Consider the following 10,464-nt stretch of genomic DNA (forward strand, 5'->3'; position numbering starts at 1 on the left):
CAGGGGTGAGCAACCTTTTTAATCAACGGGCCAATTTAAATTTTAAAATTTTTTGGCGGGCCGCACATAAAGTAACACTTATTAATAATTTACAAAACTTTATTTATAATAAACATTAGAATAAAAAAATATAAAATTTAAAAAAAGTAAAGATTTCATATACAAATTTTAATGCAAAATAAAAACAAACAAGAAAAGAACAGAAAAACATATTTACTTGAAATTTTTAATGAGAAATTTGGCACTGTTTTTTCGATACAAGCTGATCAATATCAGCCGGAATTGATGAGGAAACTACATGTACGCAGCTTTCTAATCATGCATCACTCAGTCTTGATTGGTGGTAATTTTTGATTAATTTCATGGTTGAAAATAATTGTTCGCAAACATACGTACTTCTGAACAGAGACATCATTTGCTTTGCATTTTTTGTCAAAAGCGGAAATTTCTCAGGGCTCACATAAGATTTATAAAAATTTTCGATGTTTACTGAGAAAAATACATTTTTTAAATCGGTATTATTCTGCATGTCAATCACTTCCATTTGAAAGTCTTCGGGAACTGTATCCACATCGATATTAAATGGCGAGGAAAACATTTTCATGGAAACCGCTGTCTTCTCAGCTTTGAACATTTGCAATCGTAATTGAAATTCGTTGATTAAAATGTCTATATATTGTGCGTATTTTTGAGAAGTAGTAACGTTTTCTTTTTCTAAATGTGGAAAGTGAAACACATTATTCTGCAAAAGATGCTGTTTCCACAATTTTAATTTGCGCTCAAAGCCCTGAATTTTATCATACAAATTGTGAATAAACTGTCCTTTGCCTTGAAGTTCCACATTAAGATCATTGAGATGCTGAGTCATGTCGATAAGAAACCCAAAATCACACATCCATTCTTTATTACCAAAATGAGAAAAGGCATATCCCTTCATATCCAAGAACAATTGTATTTCGCTTTTTAAGTTGTATACTTTTTTTTAGCATTGCACCTCTACTAAGCCAACGTACTTCGGTATTAAAAACCACGTCGCCATATTCAGTTTCTAAATCTTTCAGGAATTCTTTAAATTCACGGTGATTTAACGCGCGCGACTTTATAAAATTGATTAGTTTAATTATTGGTACTGTGACATTTGGCAAACTCAATCTTTTCGCACACAAATTTTCCTGGTGAATTGTGCAGTGGTTAACGAATATTTCCCTTCCTGTGACCTTCTTAATGTCTTGAAATAGCCTTCCTGATACTCCTACCTCCATGCATGCCATTGCTCGTGATCCATCTGTCGATATACCAATAATCTTTTCTAATGAAATTGAAAAATCGTCACAAAAAATTGTTTCGGTTTAGTATGTACTACCATTTTATTATAATTAAATTTATAACAATATATTGATGGGAGAAAGTCGATAAAATAAATTCAATTTTAAAAATGCTTGGTGGGCCGCATAAACATGTTTAACGGGCCGCGTGTTGCTCATTCCTGTTCTAGACTGTCGTGGCGGTATCGTACTTTGTCAATTTTTGGATGAATTCCACTATGAACAGCTGTATCGTTCGAACACCAAGATCAAAGTTATTTGATCTTGGTGTTCGAACGATACCGCCACGACAGTCTAGAAAGTAAAGATGACCTTAAGAAGCTGGCCAGTCAGGGCAGGGAGGTTCTGCCTCATCCACCTTACAACCTAGACTTGGTGCAACTGACTACCATCTATTTCGCGCCTTGCAGAATCATATTACCATTACACAGTTCAATTACAATACCAGGCGCTCAAGACTTTCTTCAAAAGAAAAAAAAAATCTTCTATGCTCACGGGATTGAAAGTTCGCATAAAAGATGGCGAGATGTGATCGATATTCATGATGATTACCTACCAGGCTAAACTGTAATCGTTGTTAATTGCCAATGTACTGTACTTTCTTCAAAATGTCTAAATTTTACATTTACAACCTAATACTTAGAAAATTTGGATGTAATCTTATAATATATCAACGAATCCATTGTTAATTAGGTGTATATTGTCGATATTTGCCGTCCTTATGATCGCTGGTACTTTATGCGATGTCGTAAAAATTTACAAGAATAAGGAAAAAATCATTACAGAAGATAACAATTCGAACATAGCCAATGGAAATTCTGCAGAAAGTTTTAACAGATACGAATTTAACAACGAAAATGCGGTAATCATCAGCTCAGAAATATCTGATTCCACAACGTATTTGGCAAATGACAAGAATTCCGAATCAGGTAATATTTAACTTTTCATAATTTGAAATTTTGAAGCTAAAAAAATTGACTTCTATTTTCTTCTATTAGCAATTGTGGAATTCTTAATTTGTTTTTCTGTATACACAAATTTCGGTCAAATATTTAACACTGAAAACGTTAAGAAACCTTTACAATGCATTCATGGATTTCGTTTTATAAGCATGCTTTGGATCATTGTTGGATATACAATAGTCGAAATTTCAATGTTTTCTGGTAGGTTAAAATTGTTATTTTATTAAACATTACGAATTATTGATATATTGTTTTTTCCTATTTAGAAAATGGATTAGAATTTATGGATGTTTTAAAACAGCAATATTCTTTATTCATAATTCAAGGTACATTTGCAGTTGATACATTTTTCTTAATCGGGTAAGAAAACTTCTCTAATTTTCTTTTTAAAAATATAATTTTTAATGTCATATCCTTTATTTTGCTTTTTGTTTGAGTTTATATCAAAATTATTATTTCAACCACCAATAGTGCTGTTTTTGCCCAAACTTATCACAACAACTTCTGTATGTTATAACTCTCTTATACAGAAGTCGTTGTGATAAGTTTGGGGCACTAAAAAAACAGCACTATTGGGTTGCTGAAATAATAATCTTTTAACGTCATATTTTTGCTGTCTATTTGCAGTGGCTTTTTACTATCTTATTTATTTTTAAAAAGACATAAAGGAAAAAACAAACAATTTCATTGTACTCGTTATTATCTTCATCGAATTTGGAGGTAAATCAATTAGCTTTACCCCAAAATTTCACATTTTATGACATATTTCTCAATTCGTATTATTTTCAGGTTAACTCCTACATACCTAATGATTTTAGGGTTTTATGCAACTATCTGGTTACACGTAGGAATGGGTCCATTTTGGCCAAAAGAAAACACTCAATGCAAAAAATTTTGGTGGTGGAATCTCTTGTATATTGTAAATTTCAAAGATTTGTCGGATACGGTAATTTATCATTAAACTAAACTTGATTTTCAAAATTATCTAAACAATAATACAACTAATAATGCTATATTCATTGTAGTGTATGGGATGGACGTGGTATTTAGCCAACGACATGCAGTTCTATATCATCAGTCCGATATTTTTGTTACTTTTATGGAAGTATGTTTATTAATTTCGAAATCTATTTCACTAGTAATATAAATACTGTATTTTTATATTAAAATTGCACTTCAACTTTTCAGGTGTTCTCTTGGGGGAATCATATTGCTATGCATTACTTTAATTGCATCAATGATTGTCACGGGACTTCTCGGAAAATCCGGCATAATCTCAATATTTTCTGCTGTCGAAAATCTCGAATCAGATGTGGGAAAACTGCAAAATGAGTCAGTTTGTGTATCGTTTATTTGACATTATTACGCACGTTTTTTGTTTATAAGTGAAACTTTGTATTATTTGATTTCCAAACATTTAAGTAATTAATTTTTCTTTTTAGTTTTACGAATTATTATAATGATATTTACGTCAAGCCTTATTGTCGCATCGGGCCATATCTCGTAGGAATTCTCACCGGTTATGCTCTTCACAAAGCCAAACATTTCAAACATTATTTTAGTAGAGTATGTCTAAATTTAAATTGTGCTAATAATATTACTGTATATTTTTGTTGAATATACAATGTTTAATTAATATTATTTGTTTTTTCAGAAAATTATATTTTTATGTTGGGTTTTGTCTTTGACTGTTACTTCTACGGTTATTTTTGCCGTTTATCATGCACATATGGGATCTGTGACTGCTTCTGCTTACAACGCTTTATCTCGAGTGACGTGGAGTATTGCTGTTGCTTGGATGATATTTGCTTGTACAGCAGGATTCGGAGGTATTCACACATAAAACAAAGATTATAAGGATAAATACCTGATCATATCTATAATAATGATTTAATTTTCAGGTAAAATTAATACAATATTATCATGGAAAGCGTGGATTCCGTTAAGCAGATTAACTTACTGCGCGTTTCTTTTACACCCCATTGTTATAAAAACGTTTTTCAATTCTAGTTCAAAGCCATTTTTCTTTCAGATAGATTCTATGGTAAGTAATCCAATAAGAAACTATCGCTACTATTTTTATTAATTTAGTGAAAATTATAGATAATTATGATAACTTAAAATAAAATTATACTAAACCTTTACCCAAAAGGATAGTATACGTCAATACGCGTATACTGAAAATGCCAGATTTGAAAAAATAAAATATTTAGACTACAGAGCATTATTATTTATTTAAAATTGTAGGTATCGAAATATAGATCAAATTACAGGTTTCTCTTGTACAACTCGGTACTTTTACAACACAGTTTTGAAAATCCTCCGCCAAGACTTCATTAAAACACTCCTTACGAACACACTTCGCTCCTAGTCAGTATCCATTTTGCAACACTCTTCAATCTAAGAGTTGGTATTAGCAAGAAATCATTTAAAGGCGTCAGTAGTTATTATCTTTACAATACACGCTGGGCCGTCACCGTTTCTCTCCTCCTCACTTTGTGCATCTAAATGTTATAGCAAAGTTGCTAATTCTTCTACATAACTAGCTTTTGCAAAAAGTATTATATACAATGTGCAAAAGTTTTCCTGATATTTGGGGGCTTTAAAACCGGCATTACTGTCAATCGGCGTAAATTCAACCTGCGTAAAATGAGGGCAGCCTGTACTATAAATAATTGAATATATCAAATTTACATCTCAACAAGCGTTTATAATAATTTTAAAAGCTATTAAAAATAAGGAGAATTATACTGTTTTTAAAAAAACTAAAGCAATAGACATAAGTTTGAATTAAGTTCAAGAGTTTTTATATAATTTCAAACCGAAAAATTAACGTACAAAATTTTCGAATAAATTTCTTTATTATAGTATTGTATTATTGTTTATATTTATATTTTCATTATATTGCTATTTACATGTTATATTTATTTCCTTAGCTAACTGTCTTCTTTGGAATACTTGTAATATCCTATTTGTGTGCTTTGCTTGCAAGTTTGACTTTTGAATATTCTACGATGGCTGTTGAAAAATTTATTTTGAAAAGATTTTCGAAGATATAATATGTAAATACAATAAAAAAAAATTAGTTTTGCGATAAGTATTTTCCCGTGTCTTCCATTATAATTATTTTAAAGTCATCGAATAATATTGATTTGTAATTTTTGTATATAATAAAGTAACGAAATAAAAGTTAATTTCTAGAAATAATGAATTATGTATGCAGTATATAGTTTATACATTTAATCATTATTTAGTTTACTTTTATTTTTATCTTTATATACTAAATATAATATGAAATGTAATATATATTTATATATAAATTATAAGTGAAAGTAAATAAAACTAACATAATATAACGTATTTTAGAACTAAACCGTATTATATATAATGTTTAATATTTTATAATAAAAATTGAAATTAAGAATATAATTAAAAGAAACAGTTAAATGCAAAGGATTTCAATACACTAATAAGATAATGTTTTGAATAAGCATCGATATGCAAACGAACAATAGATCTACTAGCGATAATTTCTAGAATTTTGCAACGATGTACCGGTACAGTACATCAATACTAAAATAATTTTGCATTTGAAGATCTAATCGTAAATCAAATATTTAAATAAAGATTTAAAATATAGGACAAAATATGTTTTAAAACTACAATATTGAAGACTAAAACAAAAAACTTTCCCTTGAAGTCTTCCGATTTTCCATTCACCGGAACATAACATTAGTGGGCACAATTTGCATTAACACTTGGGTGATTTCCTGGGGGGTGCCTTCCGGAAGATCTTTTTAAGGGAAACTGGCCCCTATTTAGGCATTACAGACATGGAAAATACCCGGAAAACTCCACGTAACAAGCCCGTCCGAGCGAGGCTCGAACTTACGACCGAACTTCCAGTGTTCAGGGAACAGAAGACCGCTTTGCCACTGGTGGGCCGCTATTCGAATAAAACCGGCAAATAATCATTATTAAACTCTAATCCAAATATAAACGAGATTAAATGTAGACGGGATTTTTCAATGACGACCTTTACTGAAGTCAGTTGCACTTTATTTACTTATAGTTCTATCATTACATTTTTATTTTCTGAGATAATGAACTGAAACAACTTTCGTTTTAATTGGCACCAAGCTTTGTATTGATAGAATCGATTCTCCCAATACCCCAGGCAAAATTCATACTTAAGATCATTGTGTGCTGAAGTGAGTAGAACAGTATTATTTAAATTCTCGTTATTAAACACTCTATTCATTATGCTTCTTGCTATATTTGTTATATCCTTTTTCGTTTTCATCATTAACGATTGTAAAATCAACTCTGAAAAACGTTGAAAATATCCTACGTCCTGTATATCAAATATTCAGCCAAGATGGATGAGCTTGTTTATTTTTGCATAACTATGCAAAAATAAACAAGCTCATCCATCTCCTTAGTGTGCAAATTTTCTTTTGTCCTAATGATGATAACATAATTATAAGTAAAACAAAGAATTGTTTAAACTTATTTATTATCAGTTAATGTTTTATTTTCGCAAACGGAAAAAGTTTACGAATATGATGGAACGTCTTCTTAGAGTTCCTAAAATAACCGCTACAGGTGCCACTAGTGAACTGTCACTTTCTTGTTATTGAGTTTAGAATTTCTTCATTCATTTTATTTATTTTTACGGATTTTAAGCTTTCGAATGGATGTTATAGACATTGTATCATATTAAATGCATTCATTACGTTATTCTGTACGTTATATACTTCAATCGAGAAATGATTACACTAAAAAAAAGCACGTTTAATTAAAATCTACAGAAATTTAAACACCCGTTCGCTTATTCGAGCTTCGTCAGGTTCTAGTGCAGGGATGGCGAACCAAAAGTGGTACGTTGGGAGAATTACCTGGCACGCAACACACAAATTTCTTTTAATTTTCTTAATTTATCTTAATTCTGTTTTACTTTGCCAACTGTTATAAGAGTCGAGAATCGTACTCTGTTACGTATTATATAACAGAGAGAAAGTGTGGCGATCGGTTAAAAATGATACCCCAAGGTTTTTACATTTTTGGACTCGGGAACGTCAAGAAATGCAAAAAAAATTCTGGACATTTTTTTTTGTATTTATGGGCGTGTGTGTGGGTGAGGGGTAAACTTATCTTCACCCTTTTTGAAGTTTAATAACTTCTGTGCTTTTTGGTCGAAATTTCTGAAATTTTGCAGGGAGGTTTGTTTATTAGGAGGATTGACGTTATTCAATTTTGGTGGTTAAAGGTCGAGGGGTGGAGCGATAAAGGGGTCGTGTCATATCTCGAGTAGGAACTGACTTGACTTTACTTGTTTTTAGTATTTACAATTTTTTAAATAAAATCCATCCCTACCCTCAAAATTAATTTTTTTGCCATTTTATACTATATAAAAAGTTTTTAAAATAGACTAAAATAGTCATACCTTGGATTTTGAACGCCACATTTGTCCCAGTTGCCGAACAAGCTACTTGGCAAGAGAGACACAGACGGCCAACTTCCTACATTTCCTGTGTTAAAGAAAGTTGACAGCCTGACCAATGAACGACGGTACTACCGATTCAAAAGTCATGGGGCCGAGATCGCATCGTGTCAACGCGCATGCGGGTAAGATATTTTTTTTTCAAACCCTTTCAGCCCTGTGAGCACTAAGAGGGCTTCTTTTAACAAACCCATTATTAATTCGGCCAAGCCCACAATGGGGCGGTCGAGTGGTGAGGGACAGGACAGGACATATCCAGACGGACAACACCTGAAAAATTCAAAAATCAAAATATACCGCTCTGGGGACCCAGATTCGNCTTTACGGACTAAGGCTGTTCGAAAGGTTTTCTTCTATAAAATTAACCGATTCTAGACTAATTCGACTCAACATTTCCAAAATACGTATAATTTTTTGGGAATAACCTGTATAAACTATGCTATAAACAAAAAATTATAGGATTACTTACCGCTTATTCGAGCTTCGTCAGATTCTAGTGCAGGGATGGCGAACCAAAAGTGGCACGTTGGGAGAATTACCTGGCACGCAACACACAAATTTATTTTAATTTTCTTAATTTATCTTAATTCTGTTTTACTTTGCCAACTGTTATAAGAGTCGAGAATCGTACTCTGTTACGTATATAACAGAGAGAAAGTGTGGCGATCGGTTAAAAATGATACCCCAAGCTTTTTATATTTTTGGACTCGGAAACGTCAAGAAATGCAAAAAAAAAATTCTGGAGATTTTTTTTGTATTTATGGGTGTGTGTGTGGGTGAGGGGTAAACTTATCTTCACCCTCTTTGAAGTTTAATAACTTCTGTGTTTTTTGGTCGAATTTTCTGAAATTTTGCAGGGAGGTTTGTTTATTAGGAGGATTGACGTTATTCAATTTTGGTGGTTAAAGGTCGAGGGGTGGAGCGATAAAGGGGTCGTGTCATATCTCGAGTAAGAACTGACTTGACGACTTTACTTGTTTTTAGCATTTACAATTTTTTAAATAAAATCCATCCCTATCCTCAAAATTAATTTTTTTTGCCATTTTATACTATATAAAAAGTTTTTAAAATAGACTAAACTAGTCATACATTGGATTTTGAACGCCACATTTGTCCCGGTTGCCGAACAAGCTACTTGGCAAGAGAGACACAGACGGTCAACTTCCTACATTTCCTGTGTTAAAGAAAGTTGACAGCCTGACCAATGAACGATGGTACTACCGATTCAGAAGTCATGGGGCCGAGATCGCCTCGTGTCAACGCGCATGCGGGTAAGATATTTTTTTTTCAAACCCTTTCAGCCCTGTGAGCACTAAGAGGGCTTCTTTTAACAAACCCATTATTAATTCGGCCAAGCCCACAATGGGGCGGTCGAGTGGTGAGGGACAGGACAGGACATATCCAGACGGACCACACCTGAAAAATTCAAAAATCAAAATATACCGCTCTAGGGACCCAGATTCGATTCCGGGTCCCCAGAGCGGTACATTTTGATTTTTGATGAACATTTTGATTTATATATATATAAATCAAATAGATTAAGTATTGCATTTGTAGGCACTTTTATGCGAGAAATACAGCTAAAAAAGTATAAAAAAAAAGGTTTGTTTTGGGGGTCGGGGACAGATTAATCCATATTACATTGTTTCTTATGGGAAAATTTGTTTCAGTTTGAGAACAAATCGGTTTTCGAACTTTCAGGAACGAATTAACTTCGAAAACCGAGGTTTGAATGTATCAAAACAGATGGGCCACCAAATGTTGTCGGGAAAGTTAATTAACTCAAGCTGGAATTTTTTCTCTTGATTCATTATTATAGTAGCTGCAGTAACCAGTCGTCTTATTCGCGACAAGTTCAGTTTTATTCACTCTACAATTCTTTAGACAAGGAATTTCAAACTTTATTCATGTATTGACTCCTTTCATTATCAGGAACAGTGCTGCCGTTTTGTAAAGTAATTACCCTTTTCTTGGGTAATTTCAACCTCTCAGGGTACTATTTAGGGTAAATTTAGGTAAACTGCCTTGTGATCTGATGCTTTTATTGTAAAAGTTTTATTGTACACTTGTAAAAGAAATCTATGACAGATTTGATTTCAGTAATGACATTTTTTCCATATCTGCTTTTGCTTCAATTTGAAAATTCGCAAAATTTAACAGTGAGGTTTTTGAAATCATTGTTTAAAAAGTTTAAAAATATTAAGCTTGACTTACAAGTTGTAGACAATGAATGGCGTAAACAAGCTCTACTTAACTTGGGTTCAAAAAGTCAGATCCTACTTGTCTGAAGTATTTAATTTAAACATCGCTTATTTTATTTGGAAACTGATGAAATTTTGAAATAACTTACGTTAAAAGCATGTCTTAGCAGGCTATCCTCAAAGTGATATCTCTTGCTGTAATGTCTTGTTGTAAATGATCTTCTGAAAGATCTTAATAATTTTGGTTCGTACTATACACAATAAAATAATCAAAAACTACAAATGCAAATTGCAAACTTACATTTGTAGTTTACAAAAAGTTACATTTTTTTTTACATTCTTTATTAGACAATACAGTATTTTTAACCTTACAGAAACTTGTATTTAATGTTATATATATATATATATATATGTGTGTGTGTGTGTGTGTGTAATATATATACAAAAGCAGCAACAATGCAATATCATGCAGA

General features: G+C 32.0%; 1 protein-coding gene across 2 annotated transcripts in view; it reads left to right on the forward strand.

The window, feature by feature from the left end:
• The window catches only part of LOC111619425 (nose resistant to fluoxetine protein 6-like), a 14,690-nt gene extending 9,238 nt beyond the window's left edge, over positions 1–5,452 (forward strand). Inside the window, exons 6-16 of one of the 2 annotated variants that reach the window (XM_023361129.1) lie at positions 2,019–2,254; positions 2,324–2,488; positions 2,554–2,647; positions 2,915–3,007; positions 3,077–3,233; positions 3,313–3,392; positions 3,476–3,619; positions 3,730–3,853; positions 3,942–4,116; positions 4,189–4,331; positions 5,224–5,452. In XM_023361129.1, coding sequence (XP_023216897.1) covers positions 2,019–2,254; positions 2,324–2,488; positions 2,554–2,647; positions 2,915–3,007; positions 3,077–3,233; positions 3,313–3,392; positions 3,476–3,619; positions 3,730–3,853; positions 3,942–4,116; positions 4,189–4,331; positions 5,224–5,346 — 1,534 coding nt within the window. In that variant the 3' untranslated portion in view covers positions 5,347–5,452. The remainder of the gene's footprint in view (positions 1–2,018; positions 2,255–2,323; positions 2,489–2,553; positions 2,648–2,914; positions 3,008–3,076; positions 3,234–3,312; positions 3,393–3,475; positions 3,620–3,729; positions 3,854–3,941; positions 4,117–4,188; positions 4,332–5,223) is intronic. The other variant, XM_023361130.1, reaches the window with a different exon arrangement.
• The last annotated feature ends 5,012 nt before the right edge of the window (positions 5,453–10,464 follow it).

The sequence above is a fragment of the Centruroides sculpturatus genome, unplaced genomic scaffold (assembly GCF_000671375.1).
Source record: "Centruroides sculpturatus isolate CEXI.00-Female unplaced genomic scaffold, Cexi_2.0 scaffold266, whole genome shotgun sequence".
In the NCBI taxonomy this organism is placed as follows: Eukaryota; Metazoa; Arthropoda; class Arachnida; order Scorpiones; family Buthidae; genus Centruroides; species Centruroides sculpturatus.